This window comes from Leptopilina heterotoma, unplaced genomic scaffold, assembly GCF_015476425.1.
Source record: "Leptopilina heterotoma isolate Lh14 unplaced genomic scaffold, ASM1547642v1 Lhet_167, whole genome shotgun sequence".
NCBI classification, from domain to species: domain Eukaryota; kingdom Metazoa; phylum Arthropoda; class Insecta; order Hymenoptera; family Figitidae; genus Leptopilina; species Leptopilina heterotoma.
The window spans coordinates 1,155,274-1,178,749 of record NW_025110883.1 but is presented as its reverse complement, the minus strand read 5'-3'; the positions used below and the strand labels follow the sequence as shown (position 1 = coordinate 1,178,749).

At 30.7% G+C, this 23,476-nt stretch overlaps 2 protein-coding genes across 2 annotated transcripts in view; one reads left to right on the top strand and one right to left on the bottom strand.

The window, feature by feature from the left end:
- The window catches only part of LOC122499327 (mitoguardin), a 31,058-nt gene that overhangs the window by 1,175 nt on the left and 6,407 nt on the right, over window positions 1-23,476 (top strand). The window lies entirely within an intron of this gene.
- Window positions 653-18,072, bottom strand: LOC122499328 (protein unzipped). Its single transcript, XM_043607612.1, has 5 exons — window positions 17,545-18,072; window positions 5,218-5,401; window positions 4,092-4,447; window positions 3,236-3,570; window positions 653-2,991 (listed from the first exon to the last, which is right to left on the bottom strand). Exons 2-5 carry the CDS (start codon window positions 5,399-5,401, stop codon window positions 2,451-2,453), a joined length of 1,416 nt encoding a protein of 471 aa, XP_043463547.1. The 5' UTR covers window positions 17,545-18,072; the 3' UTR covers window positions 653-2,450.

Genomic DNA, 23,476 nt, shown 5'->3' with positions numbered 1-23,476 from the left:
ACAATCTATTATATAAAGTTTCATTTTAATTTGATTTTGATTAAATAAAAATTCTTTTAAATAGAAATAGAAATTTATTTCGATTTAATATAAATTTTGTTTCATGAAACGTTCGAAATTTTAGCAGTATTTTAAATTAAATATCTTTTTGCATTAAAAATAAAGATAAAAATTTTAATTTATTTATATTTATTTAAATCTATGAATTACCTTTAATTATTGGATTTGGTAATTTGAAAAAAATGATTAAGATTGAAGTTTAGAAAAATGTTGGTTTAGCGGTATTTTTAATATTAAAATTAAGGTCGTCTGTAGTGAATAAATTTACAAATGTTAAATAAATTTTAATTAAGGTTTGTTAGTGGTGAATAAATTTACGAATGTCAAATTAAAATATATATATAATACAATTAAAACATGTTGTCTGTAGAGTGAATTTATTTCTGATTATTAGTTTGAATTAAAATTAAAGTCGTTCTAAGTTCATAATTTTCTCAAGTGTCTTCTCAGGTGATTGATTGGTTCTTTGTAGCAATATTATTACCAAGAAATCAATTAATTATGTGATTTAGTCAATTGTTTTGAAGTATTGCAATATTGGTTAGAATTATGAAAACAATTTTATTTTTCTGGTTTTGAAAAAGCATAAGGGTGCTATTGTATTATTTATTTTCGTCTTTGTATTTTATATTACAGAGTTGTAGAGATACTTTGGATATACATTTTGTGAACAATATTTTAATAATTCTTCGGTAAAGCTGCAAAATGAATCGCTTCTTCTTCTTCTTAATCATCTTATTTGTTTTTTGTTTAGAGGTAGTTTTCTTTTTTTTCATTAATATTTCCATTGCTACAGGTTTGCAAAAATTATTCGTCCTTATTGATTAGAGGAAACGAATAACGCTTGGTATGATCCGATTAATAATAATAATATTAATAATAATAAATTCTCATACGTAAAATGATATGAAAAATATTTAGAAACCTTATTTCTATTAATACGTCGGTCATCCTTCACCTATCTCGAAGATATCGTAAATTTTCATTAGCTTCACAAAATTTTACTCTTTCTATACAAGCTAAAAATTGATATAAAGCAGCAATGTCTTTTTGTAAGGCATCACGTTGTTTTTTTTAATGATAAAATGGTACTTATTGGAATGTTATCCTTATTTTTTTTCATTTTAATGATAAAACTTAATATAAATTAATTTTAACGCAATAATATAAATTCCTACTTGCTCTCGAGGAAGTCAAAAACACAATATTACATATTTTAATAGGAGATTTAAACATAATAATGAAAAAAATTACAAATTACAACTTTTTTTAATCTACACTCTGTGTAAAAAACGATAAATCATTAAATAATTATATATTAACAATTTAATACACCTATTTAAGACTCTTCAGTCACATTGTATATACATATCAGTGCCTTCGTGCATATCGCGACAGTATGTCAAAAATATCGTATCAACTTTTTTTTATTCACTTCTTTTTTCTCTCTATTTCCCCCCCTCTAAAATATTTAAATACCGAAAAGCAACAACAAATCTCAAATATCGCGCTATATTTTGAGCTATATTCGTCAAATTCATTATAGCGCCGGCACTGTTTCATCTTTTTAGAAAACAAAAAAAAATTTACAAGCCCTATAGCCCTACAAGTCGCTTACATGCTACTTTTACAAACCTTACAAACTTCTAAAATTATACTGCATTCTCAAAAATATAGCATGGCTATAATAATAGTTTACGAATCTTTATTTTTTTTCATCTTCTTCTCCCAAATGAAGTAGAATGTTTTGTTTTTTATAGAGAAAAAGCAATATCTGAATTTTTTTGTGCTTTTTTAGGCTCCCTTCAAGGAAGGCAATATTATTTAGAAGGTATTTGGTTATATAAAGAAAATTATTTTCTTCTATAGACCGGAGGACAAGACAATCTTGACGAAGAAGGCATTAGAACCGTCATAATTTAGCACAAGACGGAATGTAACGATTTTTTTTTGTTTGTTAAATCCTGGGGGATTTTTTTGTTTTTGTCTTGGCTGATGTAGTATACTTAATACTTCTTTTGAGACTAGCTCTTTGTCATTTTTTTTATAGATCTTATTTTTTTCTACGCTAAATTTTTACAACTATACTTTGTGTTTTAAGGATTCTTTTTTTCTTTTTAAAAAAGGCAAGCTTATGTTTTGGTATACAATTTCTGTATACATTAACATAGCCAAAGAGTTTGTCACTTTTAATTTTGCGATGTATCACTTATAGTTGAAAGTAGTGATACGTAAATATATATATATATTTATTTATAGATTTCTTTGTGTTTTTTCCTTTTTTTGTTTGTTTTTTTTTTTGCTTTTCATTGACAATACTCTACGATGCTATAAAGGGCTATTGTAAAATGCATTCTAGAGGATTAAATGAAAAATAGAAATTTGTTTCTTCACGTAATTCTAATATAGGAAATGACTATTGTTATCGTTATCGTTAAGAGATTTGGTAGACATATGTTTGACATTGAATGATCGCCGTCTATTTTGTTTTTTAATGATAGAGGTCCTCCGTCATCGTTTTGCATATTTGCGCCATCACCTTTTCTTGGTGGTATTATCATGTTTTCGTCTTCTTTTTCCGAATTTGAACTCTCCATTTTAGGCATATCTTTTGTCATTATTATTGATTCTGGACCAATTGTTGTCGTGGTTGTTGTGGTGGTGGTTGTTGTTGTTGTCGTCGACGTCGTCGTTGGTGGTGGTACAGTTGTAGGAACTAGACTATTATTATTTAGGAAGAAAACTGGACTAAATATTGGCCTAACGTCGAGCATTGTTTCTTCTTGACGTACACCGCTTATTGAACGTACTTTATCTGCGCCGTCGTCATAAACCGCTACCAATTTTGCACTGAATGGCACCTCCAAGTCTGTGTAGTTCCCAAGTAGTGTCACATTAATTCCCGTCCCTGGTTCCAAATAATACTCCACACTGTTGATTAAAAATTAAATAAATCAAAGTTATAATAATTAAAATTTCGAATTATAGAATTTCTAAAAAGAATTGATTTTACAAGAGATGAAATATTTCTAGTCGGTAAAGTAGTTTTAGTTCTATATTGATTTTATAGTATAATTTCTTTTCCGACTTATAGTTTAGTAGGATTATTAACTTTCAGGGATAGTAAATATATAAATTTAATTAAATTGAATGTACATTTAAAAAAAGTACTTACGTTTTGACATCAACTTGAACTTTACTTTCGGGAATACCCCAAACAATGTCGGGTAATTTTGTTTTATTTAGAAGTGTTATTGAAGTATTGAGGCCTTTGAGAATAGCGTGACCCTGACCCCAGTACTGTGTATAATTGTACGAGTACGTGAATGCCTCATCCACTTTTCCTGGTTCTGAGCCGGTATTAGTTAGGGTTGCTGTTCCCAACATTCTTCTTTCACGTTTCTTCTCTCGTCTTTTAATAAAATTCAGTTTCACGGAATTTAATGCATAACTAAATGGTTCAGTTTCCACAAGAATTTGACCACTTTCCGTTGATCCTTCTGTACCATCCTGGAAAACAAAAATTTGTTTTATTATTTGTAAAATTTAGGTCGAGTTCTAGAATGTTGTAATGAATTCAAAATTTCAAAAATGCAATAAATGGAAGAAAACTATTATTAAGAGATATGGGGTGTAGAAAAAAAATTAATAGATGGGAAAAAATGTTTATATAGTCTTGAAAAAGGGCATTGCAAGGACGCGTGGAAAAGTCGATCCTTTTAGTATTTTTAATAAATTACAGGTTTTCCTTCTGTTTCAAGGTAAAGAGGGGTTGATCGAGGTAGAAAAAGTGGGTGGCGAGTAGAAGGTCTCACTTTAATCTGCTTTGATGGCTCATCTCTTTTAATAATTATTTTATACATCTATTTTTTAAAAGTTTTATACACAAAAATATTATTTTATTTGGAATTAGTTTCTTCTTTTTAAATTTTAATTGATTGATATAAAAGTTGTACTTGAAAGGCGGTGTCGTTTTTTGCTTTTATAAAAAGAAAGAATTAGTTTTTTCAAAAAGAAAACAAGTATCTAACCTTCTTTGTGTAGGTAATTTTTCCAAGTCCATCTTTGGTATTCAGTGTTCCAATGTAATGCATTTGTTCATAGGAATCAAATTGCGAATTTACTCCATCAACAATGTGTCGTGCTACAAAGTAATTTTCGGCATTCGACGGTGAAACTGCGCCAACTGGAATTTCTTTGTATTTATCCCAGTATACCCAACTGACGCGAGCTGCACTGTCAATATTTTGTAAAAGATCATATTTGTTGTACAATTTTACAATGCTCAGGGAAGTAACCAAGCATCCCTCTTCACCTTCTTTCATACTGCCGGTCACATAAATTCCATTATGTAAAGCTCTGCACACGTAAATGGTTTTTGAAGAATCTGAAAGAAACATTTTTTTAAAATAGAAAATTTTGCTAAAGACAATAGATATTTCGGATATTTTCCTGTGACATATTTTTGGGGTATTTATATTCTTCTATTCTTTATATTGTTTTATTTTAGGGAACATCCTTAAGTCTCTAAGAGTGATTACGAATGTATATTATTTTTTACTACAAGCCTCTTGATGTTCCTTTAAGCTAAACTGGAAACTTAGATCCTCAAAAGCTGATATTTGAGAAGATATTCTGTTTCCTCATGCAGATCGTGTTCTAAGTGCAAAAAGGTGGAACGTCCGGTGACTTCCAACTTCATAGAGGGAATTTTACTTTGTTCTTTAATATAGTGGGAAATAGATACGAAAAGGATATATTGTTGGAAATATATTTTCAATTGTGAGAATTCCTTTTGATTGATTAAATTTTTTCTTTGTTTACAAATTCATTAGGTAACATTCAACAGGTTCTTTTTGATTTTCAATTAGGAGTTAGATAATGGAATGAAATTAATTGATTTTTTCTACAAATTTTCCATTTGTAATTCAATCTGTATTTACTTTACTATTTAATGTATTATTTATTAATTACAAAGATAATGTTGTTGAGAGGATTTCAGGTTGCTAAACGGATTATTTATAGATTGAAAAAGAAAAATGGATGAAATTTACAAATTTGAACGGTAAAAAGTTAAGATGGTAGGATTTAAAAATGCAAATTGCAGATGATAGTAAATGTTTAGGGTTCGATGTATTTTTATTTGTGGTTGCTAACCTTCAAAACTGCCAATAACAATCTCTTCACTTGTGGCTGTATAATGAGTGTGAGGCAACCAATTTAGAGTGGTTGACGTGATCAGTTGATGATACTTGGACATTGTATGAACCGAACTATCCGCTGACACAGACAGTAGGAGAGTTGAGATTGCTAATAGTAGGGCTGGTAGATGCCTCGCCATCTGAAACAAAAATTTTGATTAAATTTTTTCAACTGTACAAGAATTAATATTTACAATTCAGGAAAACTGAAATAATAACATGTTTATGTGTAAACATTTAATTTGATTACTGAGGATAATGTTGCTGCAAGACGTTACGGAATTTATTATATTCTTTAATCATAATTTGAGTTCAAATGTAATATTAAATTCGGAATGTTTGGTATTTTATATTTAACGAAATGATGAATGCCTTAGAAAGTAAAGAAATAATCACTTAACTGTAATAGAATTCTCAAGAGAATAAATACTACCTGGGAAAAGCAGGATAATTATTTTTAATCTAAAATCCTAACATGTTTTTTTACTTAGCAATTTTCTCTTCTTTATTCCATTCTCTCGTTTCTGTTTGTTTCTTCCTTTGCGCAAAAAAACATACATATTGTTTTATTATTACGAATTAATTTACGCTTTATTGTCACATTTTCTATATCTTGTATATAGGAGATCCTGGTAGTTGATGACTCGACTTAAAAGATAATACTGTATCTGCTTACAGACCATAACGTATTTTCAACATTAATTGAGTCCAAGATTATCTTTAGAAGTAACAGGATCTCCTTCTCTAAAACACTCTCGCGCGCTTGCACTTCCGTTAGGAAAGGTACATGTATTTAGTATACATAGAGAAAACCAGCCGATTTATCAGTTTGATAAATTTACGTGCGTGTTGAGAAAAAAAAGAAAAAGAAAATTTCTCCCCCAATAAAGTCTTGTGAAAAAGAATAATATACTAATTGTACGCATTAGTGAATTTTATTTTTTTCAATAATAGAGGAAGAAATGTTATCAAGTTTATTTATATACTCGCACGCAATTCATCTTGCATAACTGTAAATGAGTTTTTGTGATGTTATACTCTCTCAACCTTGTACGGTTAACTCGACCTTATTACGAGATTCAATTCATTTGTTGAACTTGAACTGTGCAAAAATATAACAGTACAAATTGTTCTTTTTTCCCCCTTTCTCGCGGGTGTACTTCTTGTATACTCTTATTCAATCCAGTTTTTCTATACATTCACTTGTACTTTCTGCTGTCGCATGTTTAATTAAGATGTTGGTTGCGTGTCGAAAAGATATATTAGCATAAAATTTCAAGAAAAAAAGTATATGAGGGTGTAAATAATATTTTTTTACGAAACTTAATTATTTCGTTGATATGATAAGAATGAGGAAATAAAATTTTATTTGCGGAGACATTGAACCCCCTTGGTTCATGAAATTTATTTTGTTCCGTGTTTAGTAATCCTTAGGAATATATATTATTTGACAAGAACTTTTATATATTTTGGACCTAATTTGACATTTCTCGTTCTTATTGGCATTTGACAATAATTCGTGAACATGATGCAAAATTTGCGATCCGAAACGATATTATAGCAAGGTCGTGTCACGTCCCATAGATTCCTTGACTCAGTCATCAGTTACTTCTTGGTAGCACGGAAGGAAGCCTATTTCTGATTGACATAAACGTGGGTGGCATATCCGTTTCCGCAAACTTCGATCAGGGTATGGTTGACACCTTTTATTTGTCGGAGCATTTTTGTTTTTTTTGTGGAATGCTTGAAGTATGACGAACTGAGAGATGGTTTATTGGATAATTAGACAGTGGCAAAAAAGAATTCACTTATTTCCAAGTAAATTTTTTTACTGGTTGGCTGAATTTTATTACCCCTTCAATGTTTCCGGTAGGGCTTGTTGTTTTTTCATTCATTGAGGAAATGCGCGAGGCTTTTGTTTCTGAATTGTCGAAGTTCCGACACCTATGTTATGTATATATATTTATAGGAAGAGATCATTAAAAAATGTTTCATTTCGATGAACTTGATTTTGCGGAGGATGTATGTAGAAAGCTATCTGAATGAGCTGAATTAATGTCATTGAATCAATATATATAGTTTCAACTCTCCCGAGCTAACAGATGTTGTTTATTCGCTTGGATAATTCGCAAATCAATTATACACGTGTGAACTACTAATTCCCTTGTAGTTAGCTATTGATAATTGGTTTCTATTCTCTAGGTTAAACCTTTAATTGTAAAGTATAAAATAAAATGTTTTACTTTTGATTTTTCCACTTGTAATGGTTCTAAATTTTTGAGAAGGAAAATTGTAAATTGAGAAATTTTGTTATCACTTTTTATTGTGGAAAAGGATTAATGATAAGATAAAAATGAAATAAATTGATAGATCAAGATGAAAGTTAAAAGATAATAGATAAAAAGTTAGAAGATGATAGATAAAATGAGATAAAAGTTTGGATGGTTGTAGGTTAAATACTTGAGTAGAACTGCAAAAGTGATTTACAGATTAGATGCTAAGCTACTTATGTCACGAATTACTATTTATTAAACATTTGTGTGCAGCGATTCTCGTAAGGCATTAAAAGCTAAAAGGCTTACAAATGAGGACAAAATAAAAGGTGGCAAAAGTACTTAAACCAAATGCTCTTCTAACCGGTTTTCAGTTTCTTATCGGATATATGTATATGAATTTGCTTTTTTCGTCTGCATATTTTTACTTCTCGCAATGGTTATTGTTACTGTGAGTATATTTTTACGAGCAGTCGAGAGTATCATGAGCGTAGAAACCTGTTCACTTATGTTCTCAAATAATCATCATGCGCCTATTGCATCACTCTTTATTTCGGTTTTTTGTTCCTTATGTAATCACTTAACCGTTATCACATCCTAAATACTAATAATCCTATACCAGGTATTTCTGGAAAGCGAGCTGAAAAGTAGATTTGATTCTTCTTGTGATAACAATAATTCTTCCGCATGATTTTTTGTCGACTAGATTCTTCAATTACTTGTGGAAGTATCAAATTATTTTTAAAGTTATTGGTTAAGTGTGTAATCAAGATTAATTTAATGAAAAGATTTTTGCAATTTTGGTCTTTATTGCATTTGTGGTTGTGTCCTAGTGACCTTGCGACTATATCTCATTGCCGGGAATTAATTGAAAGCGGTATTAAATCATCTTGCCACGGAAGCATTCATTTTTTTTTTTTTTTTTTTTTTTTTTTTTTTTTTTTTTTTTTTAATATAAAAGACAAACTAACATCGTGTCGAAATTTTCAAGGGAGAAAGAAAGGAAATGGCCTACTTCTACCATCGATTCCTTTGAAGAACTACTATCTATAGATTCAAATAAAGCGGAACTGTTCGTACCCTAAGTTCTACTCATTTCCTTATGTATCCCAACATTAACATATTTTGCGCAATTAATTAGCCACAATATTACTAACATTAAAAAATATATTTTTAATTCTTTATCTTCCGAGCCTAATTAGAATTTATAATCCAATTTATTTCTGACGAGCTAATCTTTATCGGTCAATAAACTTGTGTATGGTTTTTTTTCTCTCTGAAGACATGTGATGTGGTATTGAAGAAAAGAAAAGTGTAAGACTTTACTCAAGTGGCTTGTGCTCTCATTAGGGACGAACACGTTCACGCTTTTGAGTTTGCATATGAACTCTGGGGAGAACATGATACTCAATGTGGCGGTGTTTAGTCTACCTTTAGGTTTAAAGATACATAAGCAAAGTGAAATGCTTAAGGGCTTAGGGAAGTGAATATCATCATATATTGTTGATTCAAGGATCTAATGACGGAAAATCACAATATTGATCTCTGGGGGTAAATCACTGGAAGGCTTATTATCACATGAGTGGTTCGTGCACATTTACTCGTTCAGGCTGCATTTGATTAGCGACCGTCTAGACGCACATGAAGAGTACTCAAGCGTTCATCTTTATTCATTAAACTCGCGATTATTCTCTCTCGGTCTTTTAAATAATAATAAAGTTTTATCAATCATTTGGCGATTATTGTTGCAGTAAATATTTGTATTATCTTCTGTACTAGATGTACTAGAAGATTCGATCATGATGGATACTAAAAGTCGGCAGGATTTAGATCTTTGATCGAGTAGACATAGTAGTAGCAATAGAAGTAGTAGTAGTATAGTAGAAGTATAATAGATCTTTTAATGTTATTTTTTAGTGAACTTTTTAGTCGAGTTTCGAAGAGCAGAAACTTTTTGTTTTAGTTTTGTTGAGATTGAATATAAGCATAAAGGAACATGTTTGTTGAGAAGGAGATAATGCCAGGATCACGTAATGTAAAAATGTCATTCATATTGGTATGCTGCAGGAGAAAGTCAGTATAGATAGAGTATGCCCTCAGTACGCGGCATATCAAATGAGGGTTGTATCGATTTTCCTCGCTTGCACTGACAGCGCGGACAGCGTTACCATGATAACCCCCTGCTTGCAGCAGCCTTAAATCGAGAAGCACTTTCGCATTGTGGTCACGCTTCCTTGGCACGCATGTGCGTGCGATCAACTTTACGCGAAAAGAATGTATGTACCTTTCGTACATCTCAAGAGTATTACGACAATTGTTTTCCCTTCCACATGTTTGCTTGGATTTTAAATATGCAAAGAGAGAAAAAAGAATGAGAGAATAGAAAAGAGGAGAGATAAGGGTTGATTACTTTGAGAAAAAAACTCTTTCCTTTAATATCACCCACGCATTTTTATTCACCACACGTGTTTAAATACAGATGACACAGTTTTTTCTTTAGAGTAATTTATTTCAAGAGCACATGTTTACACCTGTATGAATTGAAGACTCGTCATAATGAGAAAGTATTTAGTTGGGTAATGTGCCAGCATTATTGTGGACTAATTCATGATGACAAATTATAAGTTAGTATAATTATGTACGTGGGGAAAATATAGTGGATAAACGAAGGTACTGATGTTTAGTGCTGCATATACGGACATTAGTCTAGATTCGTTCAATCACAATACAGATTGTATGAGGTAGCATCTTTCTATTATCTATTTCTCTTAGGGTATTTGTCATCTGAAGTTTAGATTGTAAAAATTTCTACACCGGTGTTTTGTACAAAGTCTTATAAAGAGCAGATAATATAGTGTTCGTAAGGTATTTTATAACTCTTTATTGTCAGCTAAATTTTGTAATGTCCTCATTGAAAGGACAATGCATTTTGCAAAAATGATAAGACCCCCCTATACAATTTGCAATGATGCAATAATAGTATCACGCTGTTAGTTGAAAATTGTACTTGATGAATTCAAGAGCAAGTTCCTGTATTAGAATCACATCTCATTGGCTTATATCACGTTCTATATATACATATGTCTGCAATCTATTCTCGTAATAATTTCCGTGCAGTTCCTTAAATTCAATGATTCAGCCGAAATAATTTTGCTTCATAAATAAAGTGCGCAGTTCAATGTCAGAAATATAATGACTCAATTATAATGCGCTTCCTGAAGGTAATTTAGTTGTTGAACCTATTATTTTTTTATAAGTCAGCTGAAACATAATTTGTGTGTTTAATGATGAGCAATTCTTAAATTAATTGCTGATTAGCTGTGTAAGCAAGTCGCGTTTACATATAGAGGTGGTAATGACCGCAACGTGAAGAGAATAATTTGACCGCAGGAAGAAAAGGGAGATACATATACAATATATTAAGAGATGTAACTGAGACAGATGGAAGTTAACCTTGCCAATTACCCTTTTCATTGCAGAAGGAAAGAAATGTCTATAATGCAGCAATACGCACGTTTCTATAATCATTGTAAGAATCTTTTTTTATTTTTCTTTTGATCGCTTACCACTGAAGAAATGTAGTGAACAGAGATGTTTATCTTTTTATTATGTAATGTCCATACCTTCTTCAACGTACGGGGATTAATTTTCACTGTGATTCATACGCTCTTCTTTTCTTTTCATTAACTATTTCTTTAACTGGTTTTATTGATTCAATGATGTTTACTGATTTATATCCTCGTTGCACTATCTCGCGGTTGGAATTTATAGCATCTTTCGATTTTTTTTTTCTTTTTGATATTATATTTGTATTTGAAAAGGGTAATTTTTCAGGTGGTTTTAATTAAATTTCAAATGATAATTTGTTTTCAAATATAATTTTCCGTTATTTTCTTAAAGTTGCTTTTTAGAAAAGAATTTTGAAAATTATTTTCGATAAATAAATCACATAAATATGTTTTTCCTAACGGTCACGAAAAGCGATGGTATTATGTAGTGTCAGTAAATATCAAGATTCTTTAATTGAGAAATTATATAGAGATATAGCTTTTGACTTAGTAATTAGAAACTCTTTACCAATATAATTATATTGGTAAAAACGTATTTACAGTTTATGTGTTAGGTAATTGTATATTCTTGAGAGAGAAATGCACTTTGAAAATTATCTAAAGGCATCCTTCAGGTTTTTCTTTCTGCTACAGTCAAATGTAGTGGATTTTAATTTTTGTTTCGTCATCATTAAATACTTTTCTATTGATATTAGGATTATTAAAAATTTGCTAATTGCAACATTTCATGATAAATTTTTGTGTTATTGTGATTTTAATATTTTTTTTGTATTTTCTCTAAATGAAAAAGTTTTTCTCTAAAGAACTTTGATTGAATGAACATTAAAATTTAATGATACATTGATAAATGATAAATGATTTGCAAAAAATGAATGTTTAAGAACGGGAATTTTGAAACTTCCTGTCAATGATACACAAACACACGTTACTCCCTCTTTCTCTCTCTCATTTTCTATGAAAATGAATTATGAGAAATTTAGTGGGGTGGACTACCTGCGTGAATTGTGTGTTGAAAAGCAGTTGCTATGAATGGGACCGCCTCTGGCTCTATTCTCAACTTTTTAACGTCGCAATTCTACGAATGGTGTATTGAAAATTTACGAGAAAAGTTGACCAAATAGGCACACGCGTATTGGAAAATCTTGTCTCTCGTCTTTTATATTTTTCTGTAACATTTCTTTTATTTTTTACACGCACTTGTGAGAAGTGTAATAAAATAGCAGATATGCTGTAAGAAATATTTGGAGATTTTGTTTTGTTATTTTAAATTTTTGTATTTTCTACATTGTTCAATTTTATGATTCTGTGAGAAGAGTAGAGAAAAATATGTTTACTAGAATAATGATGATACTGGTAAACATTTTGAGTGATAGAAATACAGACAGTAATTTAGATTGTATCAGTTACAACGCAGATTGTATATGGAGTAACATCTAGATTGTACGGGAGAGTATAATAAAATTTTGCATCATCTTGAATGATACTCAGTAGCATAATGATAGTGCCATGTAGCGTCTTTTTACCATCATCTGCTTTAAAAACGAGAAAACGTAATCGAGATGGAAATTAATTTTCTAAGGGTTAAGTCGACTCGGTCTACTTATTATAATTTTAGTAATGAAATTCCAAATGATCTAATAGTTCAGTGACTCTAAAGTGTATACACATTTTACGTAATATTGAAGCCAGTTTGTGACATTTAGAGATGCGGTCAGGTGTTCCATTAGGCAGGTAAACGGTTTCTGGTTTCATTAGTTCCTGCCTTGATGGAACAGCTGTTTTCTTCCATAAGCGTGAAAGTCTAATATTGAAATTCACTTGTTTCAACCAGACAATAAAATAATATCCAACACATTACTATTATTTATATTTTGTTTTTTGTTATCGTGGCACTGATTTTGATTTCATCTTTCGATGATTTATTTGTTCGGAAAATCTTATCCTCGTTTGGAATTCTATCATCTCGATTATCAATCACATAATGCTGCATCATCCCTTTTTCTTATACAGTGTTTTAGCTTGAGACTGTGTGTATTTTTTGTTTTGTTTGAGTATTAATGGAAAATCTGTACACCTTTTGAAAAAAAGACCGCTTTTGAGTGTTGAATGATGGTGCAGATTGCATCGGGGAAATCAGAACACACAGCAGGTTAAAAGCCCAGTCATAACTTGGTGATAATGATGTCATATTTATTAAGCTCATCGGGGTCGATTAATATAAACCCGACCAGGAATCTATTACCTAATAATCGACATGCATCAAGTATGTAACTATAATCCTATTGACTGGATACACCTGTAGAGTGTATATTGGAATTTTACGAGCGACATCAAGTGCAGCATGTTACGATAAGTGTGTATGCGTTCGTAAAAGGTTCATTTATCGAGAAAGAGAGAGATGTATTTTTCCATTTTAGAAAAAGAAGAAATATTTAAATTTGCTTTCAATTATAGGAATACTCTTCACTGCTTGTTCTGTCGTTATGTAGAAATAAATTTTTATTTACGTATACACGTGTAGTAATTAAGTTTATTACAACTCTCTACTCACGCATCAGTTTACGAGATATTTGATCGCAAGGTCACATCTCAAATTATTCATTTCTTCTTTTGGTGTTATTTCGGTATTTTCTTGATACACATTTAGTGATTATTTATCTGTAGTTGTAAAAATATTTTTAAATATGTATTTCTAAATTTTTCTCTAATTTTTTTGACTTTTCTGATGACTCTTGTTTAATGACACTCTCTTTAATATTTAACTGTACTTTTGTATAGTTCTTTGAAAAATTTTTATTTTACATCCTTTTGATGATCATTAAAACTTTCAGCTCGAGGAGCTATACAAAAAAAAGATAGTCAGACGCTAGTAACATATTATTAAAATTCTGTATACATTTTTTTTCGAAAATGTTTCTGAGTTATTGTTGATCAAGAAGGCAATCCGGTTTTATTCTTGTTTTAACGGATTCGTCGGATTCGTTAAATATCCGACTAAAAAAAATAATAAAGTTTCTCTGTAATTTTTGACGTTAATGAAGACAATAGATGGAAATGATAATTCTTCATTTCACTTAATTTGAGTAATTCGGTCTGTAGACGTTATTACGTTGTAGAATGGTCAGTGATATATCAGTACCTAGAGTACAATATCTAGATTGTAGTACAATTAGTTATACATATATCAACTACTCTGGTCTATAAATTACAAATTAGTTTTGTCATTGATAATGAATCTATGAATATAATTTCTAATCATTTATTATCGTTTAGAAACATTTATTAAATCTTTTAGCCACATTTAGAATCATTTAGAATCAATTGGAACGTAACTAATTTTTGTTACGATAAATGGTACAAATTGTTCAATTATCGTTTGCAATATTAATCAGGGTGAAAATTGAGTTATTTCATTTTTATTATGACGAAATTTCTGCTTTTAGAAAATAAAGTTTGTATTGTTGTAGGAAGACATTGGCCTTTAGTATTGACCTTCTTGACTGGATGTATCTGTGTACCAAACTGTTTTATACACTGTACCACAAACAGACGGACATTAGTAGTGGGGGTGTCCTGAGGGAGATTTTTTTTTCGTCTTTTCATTTCTGAACAACGCACACCTCATCACTGTTTTCCTCATGCGTCGCCATCCCATAAAATGTTTTTTTTGGTTCTTTTATTTTGCTCGAATCGCACGCTCAGCATAATGTCATATACAAAAGCGGCGTCACGAAAGAAACTTAACGTGAATTTATGTTTGAATCATTTAATTTTTATAACACTCTAGCAGAAACTGTACATAATACCTTGAGAAAACAATATAATACCTATAATTTTGAGAAATTGTATTACAAAAACAAGGATATTCTTTATACATTTAATATGAAGTAACAAGATGGATAATTATGATGGAGGACTATTTCGTTTCCTAAAAAAAATCTTTGGTGAATTGAATTTTAGGACTTAGATTCTGTTGGTTTTTTTTGTATTTGCAAAGGAATTTAAACGAATCTTTTTTGTGTCGAAAAGGGTCGTTTTTGGATGACATCATTGAAAATTGTTAAGGTTTTAATTAAGATTCCAGATCCTGTGTGACAACAGAATCGCCACAAAACTTAAATGCACATGAAAGATGACGTGTTCTTAAAAATAAAATAGCAAATACTCCAGGGCCTTTTCTGTCCAATCATCCTTTTAACGATGTCGTGTATTTAAATAGACACATGAAGTGCGTATATTTACAAGTGTGTTGTAAATTCGAAGATTTGACAATCAGCCCCTTTAGAGAGTAATTTATATCCTCCACTTCATTTCATTTAATCACTCGCACATATTAGACGTGCATTTCATATTGAAACCCACGCTATTTATTACGTATAGTCTTCCCTTATTTAGAATTTATTTAGTAATTAGAAGAAAATTATTTAGAGAAAATCAGGAAATAGATCATATAGTTTGAATAAAATCAGGAAATCGTGTATACTTTAAATAAAATCAGAAGATAATATATAGTTTCAATTTTAGTAATTGCAGTCTTTAGTAAAGTAAACTTTGGCTGCGGAAATTCTGATTACATTACATAGGAAACTTGCTGTGGAAATTTATAAATTGAAAGAGGAAAATAATATCGAAAATGTATTGAATAACGTATGGATATTGTAAATCTCGATATATTTCAAACTGACTTGACACACTTTTCACTAATAATATGTAATTTTGCCGCATATATACAGATCCTGATTCGTTGACTTATGCATTAGTCTTGTGTTATAGTTAGAAATCGGGTAATAAGTGTTAAGTGTCGTATGGATTTTTTTCTATGACATTCTTTGCAAAATTTTTTTCCTCTTCGCAAGAAAAGAAGTCGAGGAAGATAAAAATTGTCTTTCTTTAGTTGCGGTTAAAAAAAACCGTTCTCTTGTCATTGAAAAGATGATAATTGATGTTGTACATACGAATTGGTTTGAACTTTACAACATTATACTTCGAAACGAATTTATGGTTTTGGTTCTTCTCTGACAAATTTATGTTCCGATAGAAATTTATGGTTTTGGTACAACAGCATCTAGAATTGCAGCAATATTGTCAAAATTTGTTCAAAGTCGCTACTAATTCTGCAATGTTGCTGAAATATTAAAATATGGAGACAATATTTCTCAATTTAAATGATTCAAATTATCACCTCTATTAATTTTTTTACTTTCAAGTCAAACGTTTAATCAAGGTTTATTTACTTATTTCGCATTAGTTTTCATTTTATGCGAAATGCTTTGCATAAAAGTTGTCGTATCCTTTTTCTCTGGTATGAATCTTTATTAATGTAACAAAACATCGTGGGTTTTTTTGAAAAACATGTTTTTCAAAAACATTGTGCTATTTTTTAAATGAAGTATTGTTGCTGTTTTTTTGCTAATGACTTGAAAACTTTGTTGTTCTTTAATAGCTGCATATATTATAAATTACAATAGTAAAAGAGTCTATTATGAAATATAATAATAGAAGTGCATATATTATGAATTATTTTAATAATAGAATTATATAAAAAAATACTTTGTAAACTTGAGACATATATCGATAACTGTAAGGCCGGCATTCAGCTTTAATCATTATTTTAGTTTAGTTCTAAGAACTGTAATAAATTTAATGTTGACGCATGTTTAAAATGATAAAATATGAATTTCAATTGATCAGTTAAAATGAAAATGCTGCCACGTTTCGTTTCTTTTATGTATAAAGTTGTTTTTGAAAAAAATAATTTTGCAATTTGCAGTCTCTTAGCATTTGATTTAAAAATGCTTTTTTACTTTAGACAGTTTGTAAATTCAAATTTTATCTTAAACGCTCTGTAAATCTTGTTAAAATGTGTTTAAAAGTTCAGTAAAAATTGAGAAAGTAATTAAAGATTTAAAGAAAAATTTTTATTTAATTTAAATTATAATTTAAAAGTGACGTGTCAAATGATTTTTGAAATTTTAATTCAACTAAATGGTATATGGATTTCAATTCAGGAAGTAAGTTTCGGTTGAGGGTTAAGAAGGTTCATTTTCCCTCCAATCAAAATGGGATATCCGGGAAAATCCCTACGAGAAACATGACCGGAATGAAAATCGAGGGGTTTATTTCTCACATGGAAAGAAATATTGGTCGTTTCTATATCGATTGATCTTCTTCTTAATAACTTCTTGGAAACATTCTATAGAGGTAAAAATGACCTGAAAGTGGATAAATTTCGCGTGTATTTTATGCCGGTAATGGTATATCTACAACCCCTACTTTCAGCGAACGTAGGTCAATCGTTGGGAAAATGCTCTACCCTTGAGCACGTATGTCTCAAGAAGCGCATTTTTCTCAATTAAAATCCCTCTAACGAGTGAAGAGAAGTTTGTCTCACTTATGCCCTTCAAAACAACAGAATTTTTAGCGAGGAGATTTTGTACTTACATTTATTTTTTTTGTGGGTTTCCGGCACTTATAATCCAAAATCACAATAATAATAATGAAGCTTGCGCTCTAAACACAAATCAGAAAAAAAGTAAAAATTACTGTTTAACTATTAATGAAAACAGCATCAACAATAGTGTCATTATCGGTAATTATATCCTTGGAGGGAAAGTGCGCGTGAATGAAATGCTGTCACCTCGAAGAAAAGGAAGGAACTGCATATAAATGAAAACGAGCGGCGCGCTTTGAAACATCGACTAGCAGTTGAGCCGTTCAGCCGAATAACTGACGCCAGTGCGAAGCTCAACCGTTATCTCGCTCTTTCTCTTTTTTTCTTTCTCGCTCCCTTTTTTTCCCCTTAGTCCCTTTCTCTTTCACTCTCTTTCCTTATTCTTGTCTCCCTTCTTTAATTCGTATTTCTCTCTGTCACAGTATTTGTGTGTGTATACAGGTTCGGTCGCCGGGGACTGACTGGCGCGGCGCACAAAACGAACTCCTCGCGAAATCACGCTAACAGAGGAATAAAGCTAGAGTGAGTTAGAGTGAGTTTTCAGCCTGTTTTGGAGAGCGCGCGCCGCGCCACCCAGCTGCCGTATCGACCTCTCCCCATTGGATGACACATCCTCCAATAACAAAACTCGATAGAATTACGTCAGTGGGTATTATTGACGCCAAACCATCTACCGGCAACCCTTAAATCGTGTCCTTTTTTATTCCTTTGCCATGTCTTCATTTTTCCTCCCTCATTAATCCATTGAGGTGAACTTTATAACTATCCTCCTTATGCTTATCCTTTGGGGCGCATGATTGATCGTTTGACTTTTCGAGGGGATGAGTTCATCTTGCTATTTGGTCAATTTGTTTTTGCTGGATTTCTCATTTGCACTTGACATTGGTATAACAGGCTGCATGAAAGTGCAAGCTAAAGGTGTCCTCCACCTTGACACGTGGTCGTGGGAATAGGGAAACACGCCGTCCACCCTTCACCAATTTAATGGGGTATCTTACCACTGGAGGTCAGTTTGGTTGTAAATTATTACATAAGATCGCTTCCAACAAATGAATTCCTGTGAATTTTGACGATGTGAGAATTAATTTGACTGTCAAGAAAACATAATTAAGTTTCATCTTGAGAATTTAGATGGAGGTTTGTCACTAATAACTTGATTTACAGATAATATGTCTGTTGGTGAATTTATAAAGATTGGAAAATTGAGGATCATTTATGTTTTATTCCTTGGAACACGAAGGGGTCTGTGAGACCCTGTATGCACTTTTCAAACGTTTTTATTATTTCTGTAATTTACTGATGAAATTGTAGACTCCGTAGCATCTGCAATTGCAGAAATTTTTTGAATGTATAATACAGCTTCAAATTTAAATGTATAGGAAGTGAAAAGTAGATAAAAAGTTAGTCCCAGATTGTAGCTTTTAATAAATGTATCTTTTTGCAAGTAGGTCAGAGGTATTTTTTCTCTTTGACTATAGGTCTAGATGACAAGTGCCTGGAGCGTTGTCAACTTCGGAATTTCAGCAATTGAAAAATTGCTATAATATTCGAATATTAAGTCAGTGTTGTCAATATTTCTTCAAGTTCAGTTGTTATGGCTAAAAATAAGTAATTATAATGATAAGACAAAATTTCTGCTAGATAATGTTGATAATTCATCAATTCATCAAACATTGCTCTGTGTCAATAAGTAAATTTTTCTAAAGAATAATTCAAAATCTGATGCTTTGTAGAATCTTATCTTTGAATAAGATGCTTAGTTTGAATCCATTGAATCCAAGTACTATCTAAAAAACAAAAACCTCAAGGAAACTACATAAGTTGATGATCCAGGACATCCATAAATTTTTAAAGCTTAATTAACGATTTTTGAATATTTTTCTTCACACTGTTTGCAACCATCCTATAGCTCTTGCTCCTATTGCATAAAACGAATCAGTAGTCTTCAGAAAAATTTCACATTTATGGATGAATAATGGTAATACTAAAATTTATTACCATCAGAACGATCAGATTCTTTAGTGAATCTATTTTTACTGTCTAAAGTGTTGAAAATGCAAAAAAAAGGAAAAATTGAAGAAAATGCAAAGGGGGATATTGAATCTATTTTCTCGAGGTCTATGCACTCTTGTGTTCTCATTTCAACAATGGTCTGGGGGTCAGAATACACACAATGAAGACTTTCTATAAAATAGGATTTTCTCCTTTCGAGTTTTTTGAATTCAAAGAATAGCGATATATGAAAACTCGCAGCACATAAAGGTTATATACTTTAACTATATACGCGTACCGAGATTTTTGTATGTGATATATATATATATATAATAAAATGAAAAAATTTGTTGAACAACGAGACACTAAATCATTTGATGAAATTATTTCTGATGATTCATCCATGTATGCGTGTTTAGATTATAAATTGAAAAGTTATCTTAAGTAAGATTTGTGTACTTATTACATAATAGAGTATTCCACTATTATGTAACTATTTATACTTCCATTTATTTTCAATTTTCTAGATTCTATGTGTTTTCTCTGAATTCTCTTTCATCGATGATGGTTATTGCACTAGAGTTAACTGCACCTTTGTTTTATCTCTGGAAAAAAAGATTAGAAAAAAGAAGCACATACATTTGAGATATTCTGTGGGACTTGTAATTATGTGCATAGATCCACAAACGTTTTTTCTACAATATCTGCTTTTTTCTATTTCTTGAGGTGTGGAATTTTTTATGTAGAACATTTAGTAATTTTCATTTTTTTTTTCATGCTTCGTGAAATTCTAAAGTCATTTCGAAATTCCGAAGTTTGATTTTAAATATTTTGAAATGAAATATTACAAATTGGTTCTTTTTCTGAAGTGCATTTTTATATTTTTATTGCTGTTTCAAAAGTAAATAACTGTATGAAATAGTTAGTTTTTTTCAAAGAATTTGAGGGTAACTTAAGAGACATAAAATTTCAGGTGATGGAGACATACAAAGTACTTTTCTGTCTAATTTATAGTTTTTTGGATTGGGTCTAAAAAATGGGGATCGTAAAAGTCCCTCGTGTTTTCTACCCAAAAATGCTTGTAATCGGATTTTATTAAACGAAATCATTCGAGCAAATTATCGTTTTTGGTTAACAGAAAAACTTGTGTACTTGAAAATTAGGATGAATTTAAATTCTATTAAAAAGTAAATAAATATATTCGTATTAATAAATTATTTTTTAAATTTTAATAGTAAATTCTAAATTATATATGTTAATTAACAAATTATTATGAGCAGAATAGTACAGAAATAATTGAAGATTATAAAAGATATCGAAGGTCAATAGTTGCGTGAGGTTGTGCGAGTTGAAAAGTTAAAGTTGAAACACATGCTCAAAGAATGTGGCAGTGCCGCAGTGGCACTTGAAGAATGAGATGAGTCCCCATTTCTTTTATTTGATTTGAATTTGCCAACTTCTAAAAGAGCGCCACCCTTCATAATGTTCTGGTTAAACAAAGATCTTGTTGTAGGTTCATGTAATAAAGAAACCCCATTTTTTTACACGTGTAAGGAAAGTCTCAAGTGACCACTCGTATGTACTATAACCTCCCTCCTGATGTCTATTCTGTCTCTTCTTTTTCTTTTCTTTCATCCATAGTAATAAACCTATAGGATCTTGTTGGAGAAACTCAAGTCTGACAAGAATCGATAGAATTCAGTGAACAGAAACGAATCTTGGCACACAACTGTAATTGTGATTTTGGTGTTTCTCTTTTATTTATATATTTCTCTTTTAAAAGTCCGACAAAAAGCAGATGTCCAATTATTTACTTGTTTATTTCGATGATATAATCATAAATATACAATATTGGTATAGATTTGTGTGAAATTTTGATTTGAAAGCTTAGCTTATTTGAAATGTAATTTTCCGTCTGCTTTTAATTATTTTGAAATCATTTTGCTTTTATTGATTTAACAAAGTACTCTGTTACTAATTGAGAGTGTTCTATAAATGAAAATTATTTGTAGATGACTTCATCTCGTATGTCTATAAGTATTGTATGTTTATTCTACCATTCGATAAAGAAAATTCTTGTTCAAATAATTTGAATTCCGGACATTCGACCTAGAGTAAAGGTTAAATGACTCTTTACTAATTTAGATTCATTTTTTTCGGGTAAAGAAGTAAATTCTAAAAGTTGAATTAAAATTTGAACCCTTGGGGAATCGAACCCTAGCGATAAAGTCTACTATACTACGGCTCTCTGGAACTTGGGAATTGTTTGATACAACATTTGAAAATTTTGTACTGAGAGCAAATTTTAATCTTACAAAAATGCTCTTCTTGCGTTTCCCTTATTGAAAAGTGAAGAATTTAATTCTCGGTATCCCCCTTTTATCGTTTAAATGGATAAAAATTGAAAAAGTGTAATTCAAGGATACAAAAAAAAAAACGATTTAAACACGACATTTGATGACAATGCCGTTTTGGAATCCCTGTTACAATGAAATATTATGTCAAATCTTGTTCCAAGGGGGGTTGAGAATCACGAAGTTAATTGTTTTCTAGGTTGACTGCCATCCGGGAACACCCACTCATTCATAAATTCTTTACATTACTGAAACTTCGCACCCAACTGCTACGTCGGAGTCCCCTCATTCGTTATCTGTACAATGCCCTGAATGGAGTGCTTGAGAATGATAAAAAAGAAAAAAAATAAAAACTCGCAATTAGCTCGAGCTATTGAGAGGGTAATTGAATTTTTACAAATGGTTACAAAGTTTGATAGCGCTCTGAATAAAAGATTCATTTTTCATTTAATTGATTTTCATTTAAAAAAAAGAAGTTTTAATGTAATTTAGAAGTCGTGTTGAGGTTTCTTTTATCTTTTTAAATGAAAGACAGTTTGTTCGTATATGTCGAGTTTTATCAATTTAAAGTATTAGAAATAAATTAATAAATATAAGAAAAACTTTTATTACTTTTATAGTAAAATATTGCGCTATTACTGATGTAGTTTCTGCCTTGATGTTTCTTTTTTGTCTCCAACTTTTTGTTTCTATTTTGTTTTTTACTTTTTAGCTTTTTGTTTGTTTTGTTCATGTTGTGTTTAGTGTATGGGGCAAAATGTACCTCAAGTTTATGTATGCTCTCTAGTCTCCTCGAAAAGATGATGAAGCGCGTCGTCGCTTCTCTTTCTGTTTTCCTCTTCTTTTTTCTTTTAATAATAAAAAGTCTAGGTGTTTAGAATGTGAAATATAGTGAAGCTAAGAATTTTCTCTTTTCAAATTTCGCGCATATAGATAAGTAGTTGTGTGCTATTTTGCATGAGCTTTTTATACACAAAAACGTAAAAGACAGCTAGCCGAGAGCGAGACACGGCGACGTCGCAAAATTGAAAGACTTAAGTACTCAGTGTCGGGAGGACAATTTTTGCCAAATCGTCGCTTTTCAAGTTCTTATTATATATATGTATATATACTTGAATGAACAACTTCTACATTGTTGGTGTCTCTCTGTGTATTGAATGATAAGTCTCGACATTCCGTTTCTCATATTTCTTTACATCAAAGGGGAAAAAATTGTCAAAATAAGGCTTTTATAAAACTTGAATATTTTTTGTTTACAATTTTGCAGACGTTAGAAAATAATTAGATTATATTACGCATTACATAATTTATATTTAATTTAATTTATTTCAATTCAATTTAATTTAATACTTATTTATTTAAAATTTTAAATTCGTGTATATTGTAGTATTTATATAATTTTAGCCTTGGGTTAATATTGGCGATAAGAATTGATTGTCAATTTCCCACTGGGGTAGTTTTTGATAAGATCCTTGTTAAAGCCTTTCTTTAAATTTAGAGCAAATTTCGAGGATGGCGAAGACAAAAGACTTAAATCTTTGACGTGAGCAACAAAGCACTTTGTTTCCATTTAAAT

Excerpts from the sequence above, each read along its gene's own strand:
- LOC122499328 (XM_043607612.1), bottom strand. The coding sequence starts at position 5,401 with ATGGCGAGGCATCTACCAGCCCTACTATTAGCAATCTCAACTCTCCTA. Across the intron at positions 4,448-5,217 it reads TGTTATTGGCAGTTTTGAAG|ATTCTTCAAAAACCATTTAC; the intron begins GTTAGCAACCAC and ends TGTTTCTTTCAG. Across the intron at positions 3,571-4,091 it reads AAATTACCTACACAAAGAAG|GATGGTACAGAAGGATCAAC; the intron begins GTTAGATACTTG and ends TTTGTTTTCCAG.